The sequence below is a fragment of the Eubalaena glacialis genome, chromosome 2, assembly GCF_028564815.1.
Source record: "Eubalaena glacialis isolate mEubGla1 chromosome 2, mEubGla1.1.hap2.+ XY, whole genome shotgun sequence".
NCBI classification, from domain to species: Eukaryota; Metazoa; Chordata; class Mammalia; order Artiodactyla; family Balaenidae; genus Eubalaena; species Eubalaena glacialis.
In genome coordinates this window covers 16,074,010-16,100,405 of record NC_083717.1, presented here as the reverse complement: position 1 = coordinate 16,100,405, position 26,396 = coordinate 16,074,010, and the positions used below count along the sequence as shown (strand labels likewise).

The following is a 26,396-nucleotide window of genomic DNA, read 5'->3' as shown; positions in this document are numbered from 1 at the left end:
GTAAATTATCAGAATATTGTGTCATTTTTTTGCATAACATTCACAAATCTTAAGAATTTTAATACTTTAGTTTTTATTTTTTAAGTTAGCTTGTGTTGATTATATCTATGAAGAATGAATAGGGAATTGGTTAAATAAAGAATAGTAAAGAAGGTTCCAGATGATAGGAATTACAAAGGGTGGTAGCAAAAACCAGAGGAAAGATGGATCCTGATGAGTTTGTGGAGACAAAGCTTAGCATGTCTGGAGCGTTTCGTTTGAGAGTGGAGAGTAGCTAGGAATGAGTCCAGAGAGACAAGCAGGGGTACTTGGTCATCTGTGTTAAGAAACGTCTTTTAACTTAGAGTAACAGAGAGACATTTTAGGATTTTATACAGAGGAATAATATCAAATTTGGATTTTAGGAAAATCACTCTGAAGAGCAGTGTAGATGATAGCAATTTTGGAGGCAGGAGGATCAGTCAGGAGACTATTCCAGTATTTCACTCAAGAGATAATGATGACAAGGTGCATTCAATGAAGATGGAAAGAAGTGAATAAATATTTGGGAGAAAAGTCTACAGATCTGATGATTAATTTACTGTGGAGGATTTCTGGGTTGGACAAGTGAATAACTGGCAGTTTCATTCACTCTTCTTAATTAATGAAGCAAAAGGATAAGGAGGTTTTAAAAGATGTGATTTTGCTTAATTTGTGTTTGAGATATCGTAAGATCTTAAAAATGGAGATGTGGCCAATAGACATCTGAGCCTGGGAGAGGCATTTCCGCAGGAGACATAGAATTGGGGAATATCAGAGGAACTTCAAGATGGCAGAGTAAGACGTGGAGATCACCTTCCTCTAAGACATGGAGATCACCTTCCTCCCTGCAAATACATCAAAAATACACCTACATGTTGAACAACTCCTGCAGAACACCTACCGAATGCTGGCAGAAGACCTCAGACTTCCCAAAAGGCAAGAAACACCCGATGTACCTGGCCATGTTGCTGACAGGGTCTTGGTACTCCGGCCGGGTATCAGGCCTGCGTCTCTGAGGTGGGAGACCCGACTTCAGGAAACTGGTCTACCAGAGACCACCTGGCCCCATGTAATATCAGTCGGCAAGAGCTCTCCCAGAGATCACCATCTCAACACTAAGACCCAGCTCCACTCAACGACCAGCAAGCTACAGTGCTGGACGCTCCCTGCCAAACAACTAGCAAGACAGGAACACAACCCCACCCATTAGCAGAGAGGCGGCTTAAAATCATACTAAGTTAACAAACACCCCAAAACACACCACCAGACGTGGACCTGCCCACCAGAAAGACAAGATCCAGCCTCATACACCAGAACACAAGCACCAGTCCCTTCCACCAGGAAGCCTACACAACCCACTGAACAACTTTATCCACTGGGGGCAGACACCAAAAACAATGGGAACTACAAACCTGCAGCTGCGAAATGAGAACCCAAACACAGTAAGTTAAGCAAAATGAGAAGACAGAGAAATATGCAGCAGATGAAGGAGCAAGGTAAAAACCCGCCAGACCAAACAAATGAAGAGGAAATAGGCAGTCTACCTGAAAAAGAATTCAGAGTAATGATAGTAAAGATGATTGAAAATCTTGGAAATAGAATGGAGAAAATACATGAAACGTTTAACAAGGACCTAGAAGAACTAAAGAGCAAACAAACAATGATGAAAAACACAATAAATGAAACTAAAAATTCTCTACAAGGAATGATTAGCAGAAAAACTGAGGAAGAAGAATGGATAAGTGATGGGGAAAATAAAATAGTGGAAATAACTACTGCAGAGCAGAATAAAGAAAAAAGAATGAGAAGAATTGAGGACAGTCTCAGAGACCTCTGGGACAACATTAAATGCACCAACATTTGAATTATAGGGGTCCCAGAAGAAGAAGAAAAAAGAAAGGGTCTGACCAATCACAAGTAATGACATTGAAACTGTGATTAAAAATCTTCCAACAAACAAAAGCCCAGGACCAGATGGCTTCACAGGCGAATTCTATCAAACATTTAGAGAAGAGCTAACCACCCATCCTTCTCAAACTCTTCCAAAAAATTGCAGAGGGAGGAACACTCCCAAACTCATTCTATGAGGCCACCATCACCCTGATATCAAAACCAGACAAAGATACTACGCACACAAAAAATTACAGACCAATATCACTGATAAATATAGATACAAAAATCCTCAACAAAATACTAGCAAACAGAATCCAACAACACATTAAAAGGGTCATGAACCATGATCAAGTGGGATTTGTCCCAGGGATGCAAGGATTCTTCAATATACGCAAATAAATCAATGTGATACACCATATTAACAAATTGAAGAATAAAAACCATATGATCATCTCAATAGATGCAGAAAAACCTTTTGACAAAATTCAACACCCATTTATGATAAAAACTCTCCAGAAAGTGGGCATAGAGGGAACCTACCTCAACATAATAAAGGCCATATACAACAAACCCACAGCAAACATCATTCTCAATGGTGAAAAACTGAAAGCATTTCCTCTAAGATCAGGAACAAGACAAGGATGTCCACTCTCACCACTATTATTCAACATAGTTTTGGAAGTCCTAGCCATGGCAATCAGTGAAGAAAAAGAAATAAAAGGAATACAAATTGGAAAAGAAGAAGTAAAACTGTCACTGTTTGCAGATGACATGATACTATACATAGAGAATCCTAAAGATGCTACCAGAAAACTACTAGAGCTAATCAATGAATTTGGTAAAGTTGCAGTATACAAAATTAATGCACAGAAATCTCTTGCATTCCTATACACTAATGATAAAAATCTGAAAGAGAAATGAAGGAAACACTCCCATTTATCATTGCAACAAAAAGAATAAAATACCTAGGAATAAACCTACCTAGGGAGACAAAAGACCTGTATGCAGAAAACTATAAGACACTGATGAAAGAAATTAAAGATCATACCAACAAATGGACAGATATGCCATGTTCTTGGATTGGAAGAATCAATATTGTGAAAATAACTATACTACCGAAAGCAATCTACAGATTCAGTGCAATCCCTATCGAATTACCAATGGCATTTTTTACAGAACTAGAACAAAAAATCCTAAAATTTGCGTGGAGACAAAAAAGACCCCGAATGGCCAAAGCAGTCTTGAGGGGAAAAAACGGAGCTGGAAGAATCAGACTCCCTGACTTCAGACTATACTACAAAGCAACAGTAATCAAGACAATATGGTACTGGCACAAAAACAGAAATATAGATCAATGGAACAAGGTAGAAAGCCCAGAGATAAGCCCATGCACCTATGGTCAACTAATCTATGACAAAGGAGGCAAGGATATACAATGGAGAAAAGACAGTCTCTTCAATAAGTGGTGCTGGATAAACTGTACAGCTACATGTAAAAGAAAGAAATTAGAACTCTCCCTAACATCATACACAAAAATAAACTCAATATGGATTAGAGACCTAAATGTAAGACCGGACGCTATAAAACTCTAAGAGGAAAACATAGGAAGAACACTCGTTGACATAAATCTCAGCAAGATCTTTTTGATCCACCTCCTAGAGTAATGGAAATAAGAACAAAAATAAACAAATGGGACCTAATGAAACTTAAAAGCTTTGGCACAGCAAAGAAAAGCATAAACAAGACGAAAAAACAACTCTCAGAATGGGAGAAAATATTTGCAAATGAATCAACAGACAAAGGATTAATCTCCAAAATATATAAACAACTCATGCAGCTCAATATCAAAAAAACAAACAACCCAATCAAAAAATGGGCAGAAGACCTAAACAGACATTTCTCCAAAGAAGACATACAGATGGCCAAGAAACACATGAAAAGCTGCTCAACATCACTAATTATTAGAGAAATGCACATCAAAACTACAAAACTAAAATGAGGTATCACCTCACACCAGTTAGAATGGGCATCATCAGAAAATCTACAAACAACAAATGCTGGAGAGGGTGTGGAGAAAAGGGAACCCTCTTGCACTGTTGGTGGGAATGTAAATTGATACAACCACTATGGAGAACAGTATGGAGGTTCCTTAAAAAACTAAAAATAGAATTACCATATGATCCAGCAATCCCACTACTGGGCATATACCCTGAGAAAACCATAATTCAAAAAGACACATGCACCCCAGTGTTCATTGCAGCACTATTTACAATAGCCAGGTCATGGAAGCAGCCTAAATGCCCATTGACAGACTAATGGATAAAGAAGTTGTGGAATATATATTCCATATATACAATGGAATATTACTCAGCCATAAAAAGGAATGAAATTGGGTCATTTGTTGAGATGTGGATGGATCTAGAGACTGTCATACAGAGTGAAGTAAGTCAGAAAGAGAAAAACAAATATCGTATATTAACACATATATGTGGAACCTATAAAAATGGTACAGATGAACTGGTTTGCAGGGCAGAAATTGAGACACAGATGTAGAGAACAAACGTATGGACACCAAGGGGGAAAAGCGGTGGGGCGGTGGGGGTGGTGGTGTGATGAATTGGGAGATTGGGACTGACATGTATACACTGATGTGTATAAAATGGATGACTAATAAGAACCTGCTCTATAAAAAAATAAATATAAAATTCAGAAAAAAAGAGTATTTGATGAAAAGAAAGGCTGCAGTAGACATTATACAGTTCTCATTTCATTCTTGACATACAAAAGATGATTTCACCAAGACCCCTTGCTTTTGGAAAGGACATGAGGCTGCTTCTGACCAATGGTATCACCTTTGAGCCAAAGGATAAAAGAGAACGTGTACGATCAAAAAAAAAAAAAAAAAAAGAAAGAAAGAAAGAAAGAAGAGAAAGGGTCTGACAAAATATTTGAAGAGATTATAGTTGAAAACTGCCCTAATATGGGAAAGGAAGTAGCCAAACAACTCCAGGAAGCACACAGAATCCCATACAGGATAAATCCAAGGAGAAACATGCCAAGACACATATCAAACTATCAAAAATAAAATAGAAAAAATATTAAAGGCAGCAAAGGAAAAGCAACAAATAACATACAAGGGAATCCCCATAAGGTTAACAGCTGATCTTTCAGCAGAAACTCTGCAAGACAGAAAGGTGTGGCAAGACATATTTAAACTTATGAAAGGGAAAAACCTACAACCAAGATTACTCTACACAGCAAGGACCACATTCAGATTTGATGGAGAAATTAAAATCTTTAAGACAAGCAAAAGCTAAGGGAATTCAGCACCACCAAATCAGCTTTACAACAAATGCTAAAAGGAATTTCTCTAGGCAGGAAACACAAGAAGAGGAAAAGACCTACAATAACAAACCCAAAACAATTAAGAAAATGGTAATATGAACATACATATCGATAATTTCCTTAAATATAAATGGATTTAATGCTCCAACCAAAAGACATAGATTGGCTGAATGGATACAAAAACAAGACCCGTATATATGCTGTCTACAAGAGACCCCCTTCAGACCTAGGCACACATGCAGACTGAAAGTGAGAGGATGGAAAAAGATATTCCATGCAAAGGGAAATCAAAAGAAAGCTGGAATAGAAATTCTCATATCAGACAAAATAGACTTTAAAATAAAGACTATTACAAGAGATACAGGACACTACATAATGATCACGGGATCAATCCAAGAAGAAGATATAACAATTGTAAATATTTATGCACCCAACATAGGAGCACCTCAATACATAAGGCAAATGATAACAGCCATAAAAAAGGAAATTGACAGTAACACAATAATAAGAGGGGAATTTAACACTGCACTTTCACCAATGGACAGATCATCCAAAATGAAAATAAATAAGGAAGCACAAGCTTTAAATGATACATTAAACAAGATGGACTTAATTGATATTTATAGGGCATTCCATCAAAAACAACAGAATACACTTTCTTCTCAAGTGCTCATGGAACATTCTCCAGGATCATATCTTGGGTCACAAATCAATACTTTGTAAATTAAGAAAATTGAAATTGTATCAAGTATCTTTTCCGACCATAACGCTATGAGACTAGATATCAATTATAGGAAAAAATCTGAAAAAAATACAAACACATGGAGGCTAAACAATACACTAATAAATAACCAAGAGATCACTGAAGAAATCAAAGAGGAAATCAAAAAATACCTAGAAACAAATGACAATGAAAACACGACAACCCAAAATCTATGCGATGCAGCAAAAACAGTTCTAAGAGGGAAGATTATAGCAACAAAATCCTACCTCAAGGGCTTCCCTGGTGGCGCAGTGGTTGAGAATCTGCCTGCCAATGCAGGGGACACGGGTTTGAGCCCTGGTCTGGGAAGATCCCACATGCCACGGCGCGACTAAGCCCGTGAGCCACAATTGCTGAGCCTACGCTTCTGGAGCCTGTGCTCCGCAACAAGAGAGGCCGCGATAGTGAGAGGCCTGCGCACCATGATGAAGAGTGGCCCCCACTTGCCGCAACTAGAGAAAGCCCTCGCACAGAAATGAAGACCCAACACAGCCATAAATAAATAAAATTAAAAAAAAGCAAAACAAAACAAAAAAACCAAAACTAAAAAAAAAAAAAAAAAAAAAAAAAATCCTACCTCAAGAAACATCTCAAATAAACAACCTAACCTTACACCTAAAGCAATTAGAGAAAGAAGAACAATAAATACCCCAAAGTTAGCAGAAGGAAAGAAATCATTAAGGTCAGATCAGAAATAAATGAAAAAGAAATGAAGGAAACAATAGCAAAGTTCAGTAAAACTAAAAGCTGGTTCTTTGAGGAGATAAACAAAATTGATAAACCATTAGCCAGACTCATCAAGACAAAAAGGGAGAAGACTCAAATCAACATAATTAGAAATGAAAAAGGAGAAGTAAAAACTGACACTGCAGAAATACAAAGGATCATGAGAGATTACTACAAGCAACTATATGCCAATAAAATGGACAACCCGGAAGAAATGGACAAATTCTTAGAAAAGCACAACCTTCCGAGACTGAACCAGGGTGAAATAGAAAATATGAACAGACCAATCACAAGCACTGAAATTGAAACTGTGATTAAAAATCTTCCAACACACAAAAGCCCAGGACCAGATGGCTCACAGACGAATTCTATCAAACATTTAGAGAAGAGCTAACACCTCTCCTTCTCAAACTCTTCCAAAATATAGCAGAGGGAGGAAGACTCCCAAACCCATTCTATGAGGCCACCATCACCCTGATACCAAAACCAGACTAAGATGTCACAAAAAAAGAAAACTACAGGCCAATATCTCTGATGAACATAGATGCAAAAATTCTCAACAAAATACTAGCAAACAGAATCCAACAGCACATTAAAAGGATCATACACCATGATCAAGTGGGGTTTATCCCAGGAATGCAAGGATTATTCAGTATACTCTAATCAATCAGTGTGATACACCATATTAACAAATTGAAGGCTAAAAACCATATGATCATCTCAATAGATGCAGAAAAAGCTTTTGACAAATTCAACACCATTTATGATAAAAAGTCTACAGAAAGTAGGCATAGAGGGAACTTACCTCAATATAATAAAGGCCATATATGACAAACCCACAGCCAACATCATTCTCAGTGGTGAAAAACTGAAACCATTTCCTCTAAGATCAGAAACAAGACAAGATTGCCCATTCTCACCACTATTATTCAACATAGTTTTGGAATTTTTAGCAACAGCAATCAGAGAAGAAAAAGAAATAAAAGGAATCCAAATCGGAAATGAAGAATAAAACTGTCACTGTTGACAGATGACATGATACTATACATAGAATCCTAAAGATGCTACCAGAAAACTACTAGAGCTAATCAATGGATTTTTAGAGTAGCAGGATACAAAATGAATGCACAGAAATCTCTTGCATTCCTATACACTAATGATGAAAAATCTGAAACAGAAATTAAGTAAACACTCCCGTTTACCATTGCAACAAAAAGAGTAAAATACCTAGGAATAAACCTACCTAAGGAAACAAAAGACCTGTATGCAGAAAACTGTAAGACACTGATGAAAGAAATTAAAAATGATACAAATAGATGGAGAGATATACTATGTTCATGGATTAGAAGATCAACATTGTGAAAATGACTATACTACCCAAAGCAATACAGATTCAATGCAATCCCTATCAAACTACCAATGGCGTTTTTCACAGAACTAGAACAAAAACTTTCACAATTTGTATGGAAACACAAAAGACCCCAAATAGCCAAAGCAATCTTGAGAAAGAAAAACGGAGCTGGAGGAATCAGGCTCCCTGACTTCAGACTCTAGCACAAAGCTACAGTAATCAAGACAGTATGGTACTGGCACAAAAATAGAAATATAGATCAATGGAGCAGGATAGAAAGTCCAGAGATAAACCCATGCACATATGGTCACCTTACCTTTGATAAAGGAGGCAAGAATATAAACTGGAGAAAAGACAACCTCTTCAATAAGTGGTGCTGGGAAAACTGGACAGCTACATGTAAAAGAATGTAATTAGAACACTCCCTAACACCATACACAAAAATAAACTCAAAATGGATTAAAGACCTAAATTTAAGTCCAGACACTATAAAACTCTTAGAGGAAACCATAGGCGGAACACTCTATGACATAAATCACAGCAAGATCCTTTTTGACCCATCTTCTAGAGAAATGGTAATAAAAACAAAAATAAACAAATGGGACCTAATGAAACTTAAAAGCTTTTGCACAGCAAAGGAAACCATAAACAAGACCAAAAGACAACCCTCAGAATGGGAGAAAATATTTGCAAATGAAGTAACTGACAAAGGATTAATCTCCAAGATTTACAAGCAGCTCATGCAGCTCAATATCAAAAAAACAAACAACCCAATCCAAAAATGGGCAGAAGACCTAAATAGAGATTTCTCCAAAGAAGGTATACAGATTGCCAACAGACACATGAAATAATGCTCAACATCATTAATCATTAGAGAAATGCAAATCAAAACTACAATGAGATATCATCTCACACCGGTCAGAATGGCCATCATCAAAAAATCTAGAAACAATAAATGCTGGAGAGGGTGTGGAGACAAGGGAACCCTCTTGCTCTCTTGGTGGGAATGTAAATTGATACATCCACTATGGAGAACAGTATGGAGCTTCCTTAAAAAACTAAAGATAGCACTACCATATGACCCAGCAGTCCCACTACTGGGCATATACCCTTAGAAAACCGTAATACAAAAAGAGTCATGTACCACAATGTTTATTGAAGCAGTTTTTACAATAGCCAGGACATGAAATCAACATAAGTGTCCATCAACAGATGAATGGATAAAGAAGATGTGACACATATATACAGTGGAATATTACTCAGCCATAAAGGGAAATGAAATTGAGTTATTTGTAGTGAGGTGGATGGACCTAGAGTCTGTCATACAGAGTGAAGTAAGTCAGAAAGAGAAAAACAAATACCGTATGCTAACATATATATATGGAATCTAAAAAAAAAAAAGGTTCTGAAGGACTTAGTGGCAGGACAGGAATAAAGACACAGATGTGGAGAATGGACTTGAGGACATGGGGAGGGGGAAGCTGGGACGAAGTAAGAGAGTGGCATGGACATATATACACTACCTAATGTAAAATAATTAGCTACTGGGAAGCAGCCACATAGCACAGGGAGATCAGCTCGGTGCTTTGTGACCACCTAGAGGGGTGGGATAGGGAGGGGGGAGGGAGACACAAGAGGGAGGGTATATGGGGATATATGCATACATAAAGCTGATTCACTTTGTTATACAGTAGAAACTAACACACCACTGTAAAGCAATTATACTCCAATAAAGATGTTAAAAAAGAAAAGAATTGGGGAACATCAATATATAGTGGATATATATATATATATTGATATTGATATATATATATATCCATTAAGTGGATAATATCACATAGGGAAGGTAGATACAGTGGGAAAAGAAGGAATAGCATAGGAATAGAACCCCAACTAACACCGATATTTAAGACAAAGATGCTTACAAAGCAGACAGAAGGAGATTGCCTGGAAGGAAAAGAAAAGAACAGACATTGGTGCCACAGAAGGTCAGGAAAGTTATAATTCTAAGAAGAAATATGTGACATTGTCAAGTGTGTAAACATCAAATGATATAAGTCCTGAGAAATTTCTATTATATTTAATAACAAGAAGGTAATTGGTATCACTTTGTCAGTGTTAGAATGTGAGGGGAATATAGGTTTGGACCTTACTTTTCACATGTAATGGTGTTAAATCTCTTCCTCACCTGTAGTCACCCTGGCCCACACCTGTCTCAACCATTTACATTTTAAACTGAACGGCGGGATTTGCCATTTTTTCATATTAAAATTCCATTATTTTGGTTTCTACCAATCACTGAGCTTATCCAGGCTAATGTAGTCAATGTAAACAGTCTACTTGTATATTTACATACCCTCCATAACCTTCCTTCAGTTAAATATTTTTAAAAAATCAAATGTGTTTCCTCTACCTATATGAAGAGAAATAAAATTATATATCTACAGCTTTTGAATTACACTCGTCAATATGAAGATAACTACATTTTTTTTTAGTAACATGAACTAGTGTCCAATTTCTTAAGAGTCAGTTTTCCCTCCATAATTTTATCAAAAGAAGACCTATTTATATTTCTGTTATCCCCAAATTATTGATTCCCTGAAGTGAGAGACAAAATAAGTGAAGAGGCTGCATTTGACTCATACAGGACTAGTGAGGACTGTCATTTGAATTTAAAATACAGGAATTGAAAAAGGATGCAGTCAAGAACATGCTAGGAATTGGTGCAAGTTATAAGTGTAGGTTTTCTGGTTTGTTGAGTTGTCGCTGTTATGATTGTTTTGTGTTCTGTTGATTAAAGAGTCATAGACCAGGAAGTGGGGTAAGAAATAGTTCCACCTTATTATAAAACATTACATTAATTACAATCTACTGTGTACTAGAAATTGCAATGTGAACAGTGCATGAACTCTAGGCATAGTTCTGAGAAAGGGCTTCCACAAATGAACAAATAATATTAAATGAGCCAAAGGAAAGCTACACACTCCATCTTTTGACAAAAACCAGCTCTGGAACATTATTTAAATGGGGACCAATAAAACAACAACAAAAATTAGGAGCGTCAGAGGGATCTAATTATAAAATGTATTTATTACAATTACCCAGATAAATCAAATATATATGTCATGCGTATTCAACATGTTATAAGAAATTATGGATTGTGTGAAATATGAGAAGAGGACCATAAGAGAGAAAAGATTAAGATGAAATTGGATAAGACAAGGAAGAATTATAAGTAAAGCAATTACAATCCTAAATGAAATTTTACGCTGGAATGACATTATGGAAAAGTGAATTGTTGCCAAGGAATACAAATTTGAAAATCTGTCTCAGCACAAAGAAGAAATATTCAATAAAATGAAAAGACTGAGAGGAAATAAGGGATATGACAGGGGATGAGAATTAATACTATGTTTAATTGGTGATGATGACAATGGATATATATAATATAAATAATATGTATATATATAATATATATAGACAATAGATATATATAAATAATAGTTAATATATATAAGAAATATAACTTTCATAGAGTTAAAAATATTTAAGCTACTTAAAATTAAGCTAAATTAAAAGTAAGAACTTAGTAAATCATGATATAAAAAGAGTGTTGTTAGTGAACTCTAAAAAGTGTAGCTAGTGATGTAAACAGACTAGAAACATGGACAAAGATTTATGATGCAATTAAAGAGTAGTCAATTAAACATTAATTTCGGAATCAAAATTATTGAGTGTTAAAAGGTGAAATCTAGAATGAAAATATAGTTTTGAAGCTTTCTGCTTAAAATGACATAACCAAATATATGAAGCAAAACAGTTAGCAGTACAACAAGAAAAAGATGAAAATCCAGTTGTTGAATCATATTTCAAAATCCCCTGTCGGCTTTTGCTGATAAGATAAGCAAAAGTAAATAAATAATAAAGGCATAGAATATTTGGAAAAATATGATAGAGTTATATATATGATATATATATAATAAATATGATATATATTTTATTTGTATATATAAGTCATATAAAATATATATTTTATTTATATATAATAAAATATGATAGTTATACATATATTAATATATATATGAAATTTTGGACCTTATAAATAAAAGCATTATTTCAACCATATTTGGTATATTTACAGATTCATCACAATTTAGGAGACAGTCGATACATTCCATATAGAAAAGTTGTATAATCCATATTATTTGATCAAAATACAGTCAAAATATAAAACTAAATATTAATTTAAAAGTTTAAGCTAAAATGTTGAGTCGGTTAGATACATAATTTTATACTCTTAAATGAATATAGAATAAAAGAGAAATAAAAATTTTTTGATTTGCCACAATAAAAAGTATATTTAAAAGAAAACAATAAATATGAAAAGGTTAGATATCATAACATATTATATGCATGCATACTTTTACCCTGAGGGGTGTGTGTATATATATATATATATATATATATATATGTGTGTGTGTGTGTGTGTGTGTATATATATATATATGAATCAGTCTCTCTCTCTCTCTTTCTTTCTCTCCCCCAATGTGTGAGTGTATCATATAAGATTTTTATTATGGCAATAGATTACTAATAAAAGAATCAGAAAACTTATGACATTAGAATATCAAATAATGTTGAGGGACTTATGCATACATTCATGATAGAAAAAGCTGATACTGGGTTTATTCTTTGTCAAGAGCAATAGAATGGGACGTAATATATGAGGCAAATGTTTTCAGGCATTACACAAAAGGCAGCATAGAACTGTGACCTTGAGAGACAGGAATGCAAAAGGTGACCTCCATGATCACCCACTGACTGTCACATTTCTTATGATGAAAGTCTTCTTCCACAGAACAGAGATAGAACCCCAAAATAGTAGCAGTGCCACTAAGCTGAGAGAGAAATAATTCCTGGCTGCTGAAGTGGCTGAATACCTGAGGAAAGAGAACTGGGCAAAAACAACTGTTCTAGAAGATTTTATGGGGATTAACTTGGCTAAGAGTTAGACTGTACATGCACAGAGTGAGACCCCATGAGGAGAGATGACATGGTGCAGGACTGAGAGAGAGATCAATAGTTATTCTAGAGGGCATGCAATTTGGGAACACATTAAAATTCCAGCACAGCCAGAATTGAGATGGTACTAAACACTTCAAGCTTTAAAATGATACTACAGTAAAAACCCAATTTATTAATAAGCAACATAACCTAGGAATAAGTTGAAATTTTCAATAGGTCTAACCTAAAAATAATAAAACTAAGCCTGATTGGACTAAAAAGACCTCTCAAAAACTGTGAGAAAAAATATAACACACATTTAAAGAGCATGACATAACCCAAATTTGCTACAATGTATCATCTACAATTTCAGCATACAAGTAAAAAAAATTACACATATCAAGAAAGAGGAAATTTTGACCTATATTTGAGAAAAAAATTAATAGAAATTGATTCCAAGATGATGGAAAACTGAGATTTAGTAAACAGTGGATTTAAAGCAGGTATTACAAATGTGTTCCAGGACTTAATAAGAATATCACAATAATGAATAAGCAGATATAGAAGATCTCAGCAAGGAAATAAAAATGAAGATGAAGAGAGAGAGAGGAGGAGGAAGTGAGAGAGAGGAGGAGGAAGTGAGAGAGAAAAAGAGGAGAAGGAGGATAAAAAGGAATAGGAGGAAGAACCAAAGGGAATTTCTAGAATTGAAAAGTGAAATACCTGAAATAAAAATTTACTGGATGACCTTAAAGACAGATTAGAGACAACAGGAGAAATATCACTGAACTTGAAGACAGATCTACTAAATGGAAGTTATCTGATTACTTAAGAAGAAAAAAAAATGAAAATAAATTGATCAGAGCCTTAGTGATCCACAGGGCAACATAAAACATTCTTATATACATGTAAATGAAGGAACATAAGGTGGGGGGGGAAACAGAAAAATATTTGAATAAATAATTATCAAAAAATTCCAAATTTATGGAAAACATAAACTTAAATAAAATGATCAGGAAGATCAAGACAAAGAAAATGAAAATCACCACATCTTAGTACCTTCTATTTCAACTGATAAAAACCAAAATAAAAGAGAAAATCTTGAAAGACACCAGAAAAGTAAAAAACAACTTAAAAATGAAACAATGATATGCTTGATAGCTTATTTCTTGTCAAAAGAAAAATGGAGGCCCAAAGATATTAGAAGAATATATTTAAAATGCTAAACTGGGGTTGGAGAGAGGACTTGTCAACAAAGAATTTTGTATCCAGTGAAAATATTTTCCCAAAACTAAGGCAAAATAAAACATTTTCAGATAAATGGAAAATAGGAGATGCCATCATACTTCAGCATACACTATAAAAAGTGCTAATGGATATTTTTCAGCCTGAAAGTAAATAACACCAGGTTGAAACTTGAATCTTCAGGAAGAAATAAAGAGAATAAGAGTTTATAATTACGTGAGTTAATATACAAGACTAAATTTTTCTCTTTTCTTTCATTAAATTCTTTAAAAAGCATGCTTTTAAAAGAAGACATACACAGTATTGAAGCTTTTATATCATATGTAGATATATATGACAAAATAGCACAATTAACAGCAGGTGAATGGAACTAAACTTTACCAAGGTTCTTAAATTTTGCATGAAGAGCAATATTAACTCTGGATTTTGATGGTTAAGTAGGCATATTACAATCATTAGACCAACTATTAAAATATAATATAAAGAGATATAGCTAAAAACCCAAAAAAGAATTGAAGTGGAATACTAAAAATATTCAAAAAAGGCAGAAAAGGAGGAAGATAATAATTAAGAAATGGATGTATATAAAAATAATAAAAGAATGATCTAAATCTTGCAATAACATTAATTATATCAAATGTAACTAGCCTAAATACACCAATTAAAATGCCAAGATTTATGAATGGATTTTTAAAAAACATGATACAACAATTTGCTTGGTGTGTACTTTTATATCCTTTCACTTTTAACCTATCTCTGAATTTATATTTAAAATATTTCTCTTGAAAAAGCAAATAAAAGGCATTCATAGTTTCTAAATTAATATAAAAATAGACTTTTGGAAAAAGAACATAAGAAATGGTAGAGGGACATTGGATTATAATAAAGCAATCAATTTATCAAGAAGACGTTAACAATCAAAAATATGTATTTTAAACAAAGCTTCAAAATGCCTGAAATAAAATCTGACAGAACTAAAATAAAAATATAAAAATTCACAATTCTGGTCAGAAATTTGGTCACCTCTCTCATGAATTCACAGAATGCCTAGACAAAATATTCATAAGGATATAGGAAATCTGAATTGTACTAGCAACTACCTTTATCTAATTTAGCTATAGCTCACTCCTCAGTAAACACATTCTTTTCCAAGTGTGAATGGAATGTTCACACCAAATGACCACATGCTAAGGCATAAAACAAGTATAAATAAATATCAAAGGATTAAATATTAACAGAGTATGCTATCTGATCACACCATAATTGATATATCAATAATAATATATATCTATAAAATGTCCAAATTTTGGCAGAGAAATAACTCACTGAAAAATAATGAATGCATCCAAAGGAGAAATCACAAACATAAAGAGGAAAGTATTTCAAAATGAATGATAATTAAAATTCACAGATGAATAAAATATGGTTACAATTCCTGCTAAATCAGTGGTTAAAAGGAAATACATAGCAGTAAGTATTTATATTACAAAGGAGGAAGATCAAAAATCATTGAGTTTCCAAATTAAGAAGATTGAAAAAAAAAAAAAAACAATGAAATCAAACACAAAGTAATTATATGGAAGGAAAAAGTAAAGATTAGGGCACAAATAAAAAATAGTAAATATTTAAACAAAAGGAGAATATTAAAAAGGCCAAAATTGTTTATTTGAAAGATTAATAAATCCCTGAATAAACTGATTAAAATTAAAGACAGAAAACACAATTTACTAATGTCAGGAACAAAAGAGTAAAGATCACCACAAACTCTACTGACATTAAAAGCATAATAAGGAATAGCTATTATAAATAATAACTTCATTCCTAAAAAATTCAACAGCTTGGAAGAAATGAGCAAAAACTTTAAAAAGACAAAACTGAAACAAATCTGAATAAGACTACATCTGTTACAGAAATTGAATTTATAATAAAACATTTTCCACATATCTATATTTAATCTCAGATGACTTCATGGGTGAAATCTATCAAACTTGTAAAATAATACCAACTTACCCAGGACTCTCAGAACATAAATTAGGAAAAGGGAACACTTCCCAACTCATTTTATGATACCAGTATAAGGCTGATGCCAAAGTCAGACTAGCAGCTATAAGAAAAGAAATTTAGAAATCAATTACCCTGATGAACACAGACACAAAAATCTTTAATAATATATTTTACAAAGGGATATGTTTGACTTAATGTTCAAAAAATGAAATAATGAAAAAAATCCACACCTTAACAGAAGAAAGAAGAAAATTCATGTGGTCTTCTCATTTAGGTTCAGGAAAGGCATCAATAAAAATTCAATACTCTGTCGTGATAAAACTTTTTGTAAACAAGGAGCTTTTTGCAGAAGGGAGCTTCCTCAGACTGACAAAGGAGAGCTGTGAAGAACATATAGCTAATATCATACTTAAAGTGAAATATTGAATACTTTCACCCTAAGGCTGGGAATAGAGTGAAAATAATGTAAATATAAGTATAAATTAAAAACTAAATAAGTAATTAAATAAATAAAGTGAAGGCAAAGCTCTTCTTTACATTAGAAAACCAACTTATGTGTAATGAACTGTTAGAAAATAATGGGTAGACCACATAATCTAGCAATCCTACTTCTGAGTATATATCCAAAAGAATTGAAATAAAGATCTTGAAGAGATATCTGCACTCCCATGTTCATTGCGGCATTATTCGCAGTAGCCAAGATATAGACACAAGCTAAATGTACACTGATGGATGAATGAATAAAGAAAACGTGGTATATACATATAGTGGAATATTATGCAGTCGTAAAAAGAAGGAAGTTCTACCATATATGATAACATGAATGAACCTGGAATGTCCTCAGTGAAATAAGACAGTGACAAAAGGGCAAACACTGCATGACTGCACTTATTTGAAGCATCTAGAGTCAAACTCATAGGAGCAGAGAGTAGAGTGGTAGTTGCCAGGATCTAGGGAGAGAGGGAAAATGGGGAGCTGTTATTCAGTGGGTACACAGTCTCAGTTACTCAGGATGAAAAGGTTCTAGAGATCTGCTGTACAGCGTAGTGCCTGTAGTTAACAACACTGTGTTATACATATACAATTTTGTTAAGAGGGTAGATCTCACATTAAGTGTTCTTACCACAAGAAAAAAAGGAAGGGAGGGAGGGAGGAAGGGAGGAAGGAAATCATTAGTGGAAGTTAAAACTAGTTGCTAAATATTTGACAAGGGAAGCATATTTTCATTGTCACCTGTATTTGCATACAAATGAATAATTATTTAAGGAAAAAGAGTTATTTTTCAGTAGAGAGATGTGACTGATTCCACCTTAACCAGTTGTTCAAAGTGAACACCAAGGATATTAGGACAAATTAATATCATGCCTCCTGATACCATGTGCGAGAAGGATCCAAGTTTACTTCGGTGGTATTCCTGCTAAAATGCATGACCTGAATCTAATCATAAGGATTCCTCCAACACAAATTCAAATACTTGCTAAAATAACTGGCCTGCCCTCATGGAATATATCCAGGCAAAGGAAGAAAAAGATTCATGACAACTTAATATAATGTATGATCTATCTTGGATTGGATTCTGAACCAAGGGAAAAGATAACTATAAAGGAATTAGGTAGGATAATTGACAAATTTAAATATGAACTGTGGATTAGATATTAATGTCCCATTTTCTGGTTCTACGATTTTACTGTCATTATGTAAGGAAACATCTTTGTTTATAGGAAAGAAACATGAAAGTGTTGATAAAATGACTATCTCTAATTTACTTTCAAATCCTTCTGAAAATGCATGTATAGAGATGTATATCCATATGTAGATAGAACAAATGGGGAAATAGAAATATTTGTGAATTTAGTTAAAGAATAGATGGAAAATACTTATACTATTCTTGCAACTTTTCTATGAGCTTGAAATTATTTCAAAATAAAATGTTACAAAGAATAACGTCATATTGAGAAAATCAAGAGAAAGAAATACTAACGTGGAAACAAAACCAATTCAAATGATAAATACAGGAGTATGTTATTTTTCAAAATAGACAAAACTCCAATTTTTTAATTTTAAAAAAGGAAAAACACAAATGCAGGTTTGCTAAAGGGGAATTAATAAATATATGGAGACCAATAACTGCACTAGTTTGGAGATGTCAATGAAATGGTTAATTTTTTAGGAGAAAAATGACCAAAATCAAACTAATGAAGGAGAAAACCTGAATAGACCATTAACTATCAAATAAAGTTATCAACAAACGTCCTCCAATTTTGTCTCCTGGGATAGATACTGCTGAGTTCTATCAAATTTTAATGAACTGATAATGTCCAAATAAACTATTCCAACCATATGAAATGATAGAATTTATTTTATGAAGCTAATGTATCACTGACAGTGAAGCCTCCAGAAATCAGAAAAGTATGAAAACTATAGTTAAAATTCCCTGTGAATATAAATGTGCAAAACTTAAAATATGAGCAAACTAAATTCAGTAATGTAATAATTATATCATCTGCTTTGAGATGAGGATCTTGCAACATTTTAAGGATATTTTAAAGTAACAACTGTTCATGTAACAAATAAGCCACTGAAACATGTCACAATAAACTGATAGGTTCTGAAAATATTCACTTAAATTTAACAACCATTTATTATAATATACATAGAATGGTATTACTTTAACATATTTAAAATGATATATCAAATTAAAGAAGGAAACAATGGAAGTATTCCCATTAAAATCAAGATCATGTCAAGAACTACTTGACACTATATTACTATTTGTATTCTTTTTGTGGTCGTGGTTGATATGTAAGACATGAAATGAAATAAAGGAATACCAAATTATATTTATTTTCTTTTTTATTGAATTATAATTGACATATAACATTATATTAGTTTCAGGTGTACAACATAAGGATTCAATATGAGTATATACTGTAAAATGATTACCACAGTAAGTCTAGTTAACATCCATCCTCATACATAGTTACAAATTTTTTGTGTGTGATGAGAACTTTTAAGATCTTCTCTCTTAGCAATTTATAATTATTTTCTAATGATATGATTATATACCTTAAAAGCCCAAGAGATTTACTTTAAAAAATGTAAACATTCCAGTAATGGGTTGTATAGTGTACCCCCCTAAATTGCAACTAGAACCTGTGAATGTGACCTTACTTGGTAACAGGGTCTGTGCAGATGTAATGAATTAAAGTGGGGTCATATTGGATTAGGTGGGTTCAGACCCAATGATTGGTGTCCTTATAAGAAGAAATATGAACAGAGTCACCCAGAGGGAAAACGATGTGATAACACACAGGGCAAATGCCATGTGGCTGGAGTGGTGTGGACAAGCCAAGGAATGCTCAGATTGCCAGTAACCACCAGTAGCTAGAAAGAGGTAAGGAAGGATTCTCCCCTAGAGCCGGTAGGGTGAACATGGTACTGCTGACACCTTGATTTCAGATCTTTAGCCTGAACAACTGAGAGAGAATAAATTTCTGTTGTTTAAAGCCACCCCGTTTGTTGTACTTTGTTGCAGCAGCCCTAAGAAATGAATACAATTCCCAAAGTCACATAGCTAGAAAAGTGCCCCACTCAGAACTGATGGAAATGAACTTCTCTAATTATGCTTTTTGCTAGTTTGTTTTTAATGAGGATTTGTGAACTTGCTCTGTGCATTATCAGTAGTGTAGTAATCTAAAGATGTTCATCGTTCTAATAAACAAGTAAGTAAAAAGGTTCCTTAGTCAAATAAATTGGGAATATACTTGTTGTATAAAGAAATAGTTTCTATATTGTTGGAATTCATGGAGCCTTTAATATGCTAGTGTATTTTTAAATCTCTCAGAGAGAGATATAATTTATAGGATTTATCATATTCTCTTAGCAAGTTTGAAGAACATTCTTCCTTTGCAGAGCAAACTGACATCCATAGAACGTTCATATTCATATGAACAGAGTTAAAAGAAGTGATGAATGACATCATGCCACCTCAAGAAGAATCAAGCCAAACTGGATGACTGCCATCTTCATGTAGCTACCTACCCTAGGGGAGGAGGTCTTTTAGAGCATTTCTTTATAGACATATGCATTTTCTTATCCTTCATTGTTTGTAGATTTATTTTATTGCAGCCGCCATCCCCAACTGCTGCATACCACATTATAAAGGGGAGTCCTGGTACAGGGGCTGTGTCATATCATTCTTCACCTCATAGTTCTGCTACTTACAGGGTAATACTAAGCAAAGTACTTTAACTCTGAACTCCAGCTATCTCTTAAACCAAAGTACGAACAGTAACAATTATGTAGAGATGTGGGAATTAAGTGAAATAAAACATATGAAGAGACTACTCAGGCCCTGATATACATTATGCTCAATACACAGAAGCCCTGTTTCCAAGCAGTTTCCCATTTTCTTAAATGTGCTTTATTTATAGAATATGCTCAATAAATACTAATTCAAAAGGATACATGCTCCCCAATGTTCATAGCAGCATTATTTACAGTTGCCAAGATATGGAAGCAACCTAAGTGTCCATCAACAGATGAATGGATAAAGAAGATGTGGTATACACACACACACACACACACACACACACACACACACACACACACACACAATGGAATACTACTCAGCCATAAAAAAGAATGAAATTTTGCCATTTGCAGTAACAGGGATGGACTTGGAGGGCATTATGCTAAATGAAATAAGTCAGACAGAGAAAGACATACTGCATGATATCACTTACATGTGGAATCTAAAAAATACAACAAGCTAGTGAATAAAACAAAAAAGAAGCAGACTCACAGATACTGAGAACCAACTAGTTGTTACCAGTGGGGAGAGGGAAGGGGGGAGGGGCCATGTAGGGGTAGGGGAGTCAGAGGTACAAGCTATTAGGTGTAAAATAAGCTACAAGGATATATTATACAACACAGGGAATACAGCCAATATTTTATAATAACTATAAATGGAGTATAACTTAAAAATTGTGAATCACTACATTGTACACCTGTAACATACACTCTTTTACAGAAACTATCAATTTAAAAAATAAATAAAAATTTTATATGAAAAGAATAAATGAATAGAATGATATCTTTTAAAAATTTGATGGTAGGATCTTAAAAGGCATAAGGTTGTGTTCTTTCAAAATTATGTCTGTTTTAAATGAAACATTTTTATACTTATAAAGATATTGATCGATGGAAAAATTATAGCATTTGGAAAGGGAGAAACTGGTTTGACTGATGGTACAGCTGTAGACAAAGGGATCATTTTCTTCCTGATGGCACACCTGTCTGGCACTGGCATTAATTGCTCCATGAAATGCCAGGAATTGGCATCCGCACAGAAGACTATTTGCTACTTGTCTCACATGGCACCTGTGGGAAATAGTAGAAAATGAAATTATAAGTTGCTCCCTCTTACCATAGTGATGTGAAATTCAAACAGCTTAGGCCTGCTTGCTGTGTTTTCCTCCACTGATATTTTAGAATTAAACTTTCCAAGGAAATATATCTTCAAAACTATAGTAAATATCAAAAGCAAATATATGATTTACACTATGGAGATTCATGTAGCAGTATTTGTATGATTTTTTTTTTAAACAAATCTGTTTTTCAGCAACACGCATCATTTCCTTATACAGATGGCCTTTCTAGTTGCTGGTCTATATGGAAATCTGGTCCTCATGGGCTGCTAAATTTTCCAACATAAGGGCAACTGAATTAGTTACTTCATTTTATATTCTTAACCAAGATAAGAGTTCAGATTATAAACAAGATGGTGAGTTGGGGTTCATTATTATTTTAGTGAGATTTACTTCCCAGTCCTTTGAGAGGATACTTAGGAGAACTTTAGTATTCTGAACTAAAAGAGGCTGTAGGAATTACAGTCTATTTTAGGACAGAGTAAATTTTCAAAATAAATTTCAAATGTAATTTAAAAACTGAATTAACAGTTGAATAGAAAATAGGACCCAACTACATGTTGTCTACAAGAAACCCACTTTGAATATAAAGATATTTATAGGTTAAAGGTAAACGTATGCAGAAATATATACCATGCTTACATGAATCGAAAGAAAGCAGGAATAGCTATTTTAATTTCAGACAGAACAGACTTCAAAGCAAGGAACATTATCAGGGATAAATAAGGGCATTACACAACAGTAAAGGGGTCACTTTTCTAAGAACATGACAATCCCTAACGTGTATGTACCTAACAACAGAATGTCAACCTGTGTGACATAAAAAACTTCTAGAACTGCAAAGAGAAGAGATGAATCCACTATCATAGTTGGAGATTTTCACACCCCTCTATCAGAAATGGATAGATCCAGCAGGCAGAAAATCAATAAGGACATAGTTGGACTTAGAATTCTTACTATCCTGGAAATGGAAGAAAAACTTAAGCAATGTTAATAATAAAATATTTTTAAAATACCTGGGAGATAGTTGGTATTTAATGTAACTCAACATATTTAATTTCTGCAACTTATTATAATAGATTAAATCATTACAGTTTTAACCTTACTTTTCTGTTTCACAATTTTCTTATCTCTAAAATAAGTCTATGTTTTAAAAAATAATTACAATGATTAATAACTTTTGCTTTAGGAAGTATTTCCCAGCTAAACTGTGTTGCAGAATAATAAACTTCCTAAATTCCCTACCAAGATCTGAGAAGCAAAGATGAGAAGAGAGAAGAAATAAATTACATTGGCCAAATAGGTGTTTGCAGGAGGAAATGTGTGTAATGCTGGAATATTTTCTCATGGATTTTGACACAGGGACCAGACTATTGAAGAAATAAACTTAAATGAGCCATGGAAATAGCTGTGTGTAACAAACTAAACTATTCTATTTTAATGTTGCTGTCAGGATAATATTGTAAGGTTTCTAACATTACATGATGTGGCAGGATTACTGCAATATTTTCAATTTTTTAATTGAAGTATTGTTGATTTACAATGTTGTGTTAATTACTGCTGTACAGCAAAGTGATTCCATTATACATATATATACATTCTTTTTTATATTCTTTTCCATTATCGTTTATCACAGGATATTGAATATAGTTCTCTGTGCTATAGAGTAGGACCTTGTTGTTTATCCATTCTATATACAAAAGCTACATAAGATTACTGTATTTTTTTTCTTTTTTAAAAGTTCATTTATTTATTCAGCAAATTGAGCAATTATTTGCCAGGCACTGGGAATATAACAATAAAACTGAGCAAATTCTCTCCTTTATAACACATGCATTCTGATGAGTGAGGAGTGGGGGAAGACAAAAAATAAGTAGGTAAAACATATAATGTGTTAGAAAAGTGCCCAAAATAAAAATAAACAAGTGAAGCAGGACAGAGTTGAGGATAGGAGATTTTACGTACGCTGATAAATAAGGACCCACTGAGAAGGTGATGCTCAAATACAGATCTGATAGAAGTGAGTGGACAGGCCATTTGGGAAAGAAGCCAGGCAGAGAGAGTAGCAAGTTCAAAGATCCTGAAACATGAGTGTGTTTAATAAGATTACTGTACTTTGTGATTGCATGCTTTATCTACTAATTTCCTTTTTCTCTCCACCATAAATTGGGAAATGTTTTCCAGGTACCTCCAGTGGGTGCTGTGATTTTGAGTTCGATCTTTGCTCCTGGGAGCAGGAGCAGGATGACGACTTTGACTGGAATCTGAAGGCTAGCAGCATCCCTGCCTCAGGCACAGAGCCAGCTGCTGATCACACCTTGCGAAATTCATCTGGTCATTACATCTTCATAAAGAGCTTGTTCCCTCAGCAGCCCATGAGAGCAGCCAGAATTTCAAGCCCAGTCATAAGCGGAAGAAGCAAAAACTGTAAGGTATGGGAAGAAACCCAGAAATATTATGAACAACTTCTGATGGAGTTAAGTACAGAAAATGAAACGGCCGGCACCAGACCAACAAATGAGTTTGAATGTATTCAACTTGGAATATGTGAGGGAGGGAGAAAGTGAAGTAAGGGTGAAAGGGAAGGATCATTAGAGCTGTTGGAAGAATTTATCCTGTGGATAAGTTCCATAGACAAGGAATTTTGGAAACCATTGGAAAATGTCGTGGTTATTATCCATAACCATGGGTAGAACAAAAGAAGTAAAATATCAGTTGTGTCCACTCAGGGAACTTGGTACTTATTGGAATTATGGGAATTTCACCATAAGAAAGAGAATTAAACAATGAGAAATAGTATAAAGTTAAATATTTCCAAGAACTAATATGAGTCATAGTTGGCACCATGATAAAATGTTTGAAGACGTCTTCATGGAAAAGGAAAGACTGAAATTGACCCTTTAAAAAGTAGAATTTCTAGGGGCAGGAAGAAAAAATGGTTTAGCCATTATGCTGTGGAAATTTGAAGAAAACATTTATAGAGTGTTAAAAGTATAAATAGAGTTGTATGGATCTTCATATGATGACTATGCATATGCAAGGACCTTCACTTTATTTATTGTTTGCATGATTGTCTATTTTTAGTCCCCAAAGGATTTGAGTCAGCTAGGCTAGGGGCTAAATTTATCTTTACATATAAATTAAGCACTCAGAGATGACTTCACAGAATCTTGCTTATAAAAGATTAATGCATGAATAAATTTGCCATTTATTTATATTTACGGCAAGAAATGCAATCTCCATAAGCTCTGAACACATGTATTCTGACTGGTATATTCCCCAATGTCTGAACACTGAAAGGAAAACAAATTATATTCAGAAAGTTGCTAGCCGATCGAAGAATCAGGCTGGGAGACAATAACATGATTCAAATCTTTATTATCTTCAAATTGTAATATTCTTGTGTATCTGTCTCCACAATAGAGAGCCCTAACCCCAGAAGGGAGCATATTAAATCTTTGCTCAAAGGCTCCCCAGCTGTACCTGTACTTATTACAGATGTTTCTCTGTTTTATACTGACCATCCTTTACATCCTACCATTTTCCCAGTCTTAATACATGTTAAACCTTCAGTTTGTCTTAGGAGCTTTTCTGTGTCATCTTAAATTGATTTCATAGTTTAATTCTCAGGGAGTAATCACATCTCTCTTCTCTCTTCAGGCAAATTTCATAGATTTTCTGCAAGAAAGTGACACGCTCAGAGTTTTAAAGACATAACTCAGTCAGCAGTCCAGAATGGATGTAATGAATCATACACAATTATATTAAACTTTATTTAATTAGTTTTGCAAACGTTGAGTTTTAGAAAAGCAAAGAAGTCAAACTGAAATTGTATATATTTCATGTTTAATTTTTAATTAGATTTCTAAGACTAGAACTAATTTGAAAATTTCAGAATATCTATGGGTATATAGATTTATAGATATAGACTCAACATATATAAAATCTGGTATGCTGGGGTTTATTTTCAAGAAAGTATTGAGTAATTTGAAAGACATCGAAAACAGACTCCTTAGCTTTTCTTTTTAGACTTCCTCTAAGAATGTTCAAAAGATTTTTTTTTTCATACTGTAGTTACTGAGGATCTCATTCATCTCTATTTTTCCCTGGTCCCAGCACTATAGTTCCCACTGTTTTAAACACCTGTGTGAGAATAATGAAGTATGTCTAGGAGAAATGTCAAAAAATTAATGATGAATGGTTCACTTTATGAATATTTATGATATAGATTGAATACAAAGAAGTAAGGAAAGGTCATGCTGGGAATGATTGGGTCTCTCATATATAAAAATTTGTTTATCAGGTAAGCAGAGTGACCTTCCATATTTTCATGAAAATCCTTTCTGTCACTTGACCTTGTGGAAAACTTCAGGCAGAAAAAATCATATTGGAGATTTTTCTTCCTTTTGAGGGATGGGTGGGAGGCAGGAAGGGATGCAGACATAGATTGATGAGGGTAGAGATCAAACCTCTGAGTAACTGAAATTTCCAGTGAAAATGCCTCCTTAGAAGAATTTAATACTTAAGAGATTTTTATTCACTCATGTTGCCCTGTGATTAGGTTACATTGTCATCAAGTGTTCTCTGTAGAAATGGAGTATTTAGATGCTTGTTT

General features: G+C 33.9%; 1 protein-coding gene across 1 annotated transcript in view; it reads left to right on the top strand.

The window, feature by feature from the left end:
- Positions 1-26,396, top strand: part of MALRD1 (MAM and LDL receptor class A domain containing 1) — a 607,787-nt gene that overhangs the window by 258,632 nt on the left and 322,759 nt on the right. The window contains exon 26 of the mRNA XM_061181405.1: positions 23,966-24,213. Coding sequence (XP_061037388.1) covers positions 23,966-24,213 — 248 coding nt within the window. The remainder of the gene's footprint in view (positions 1-23,965; positions 24,214-26,396) is intronic.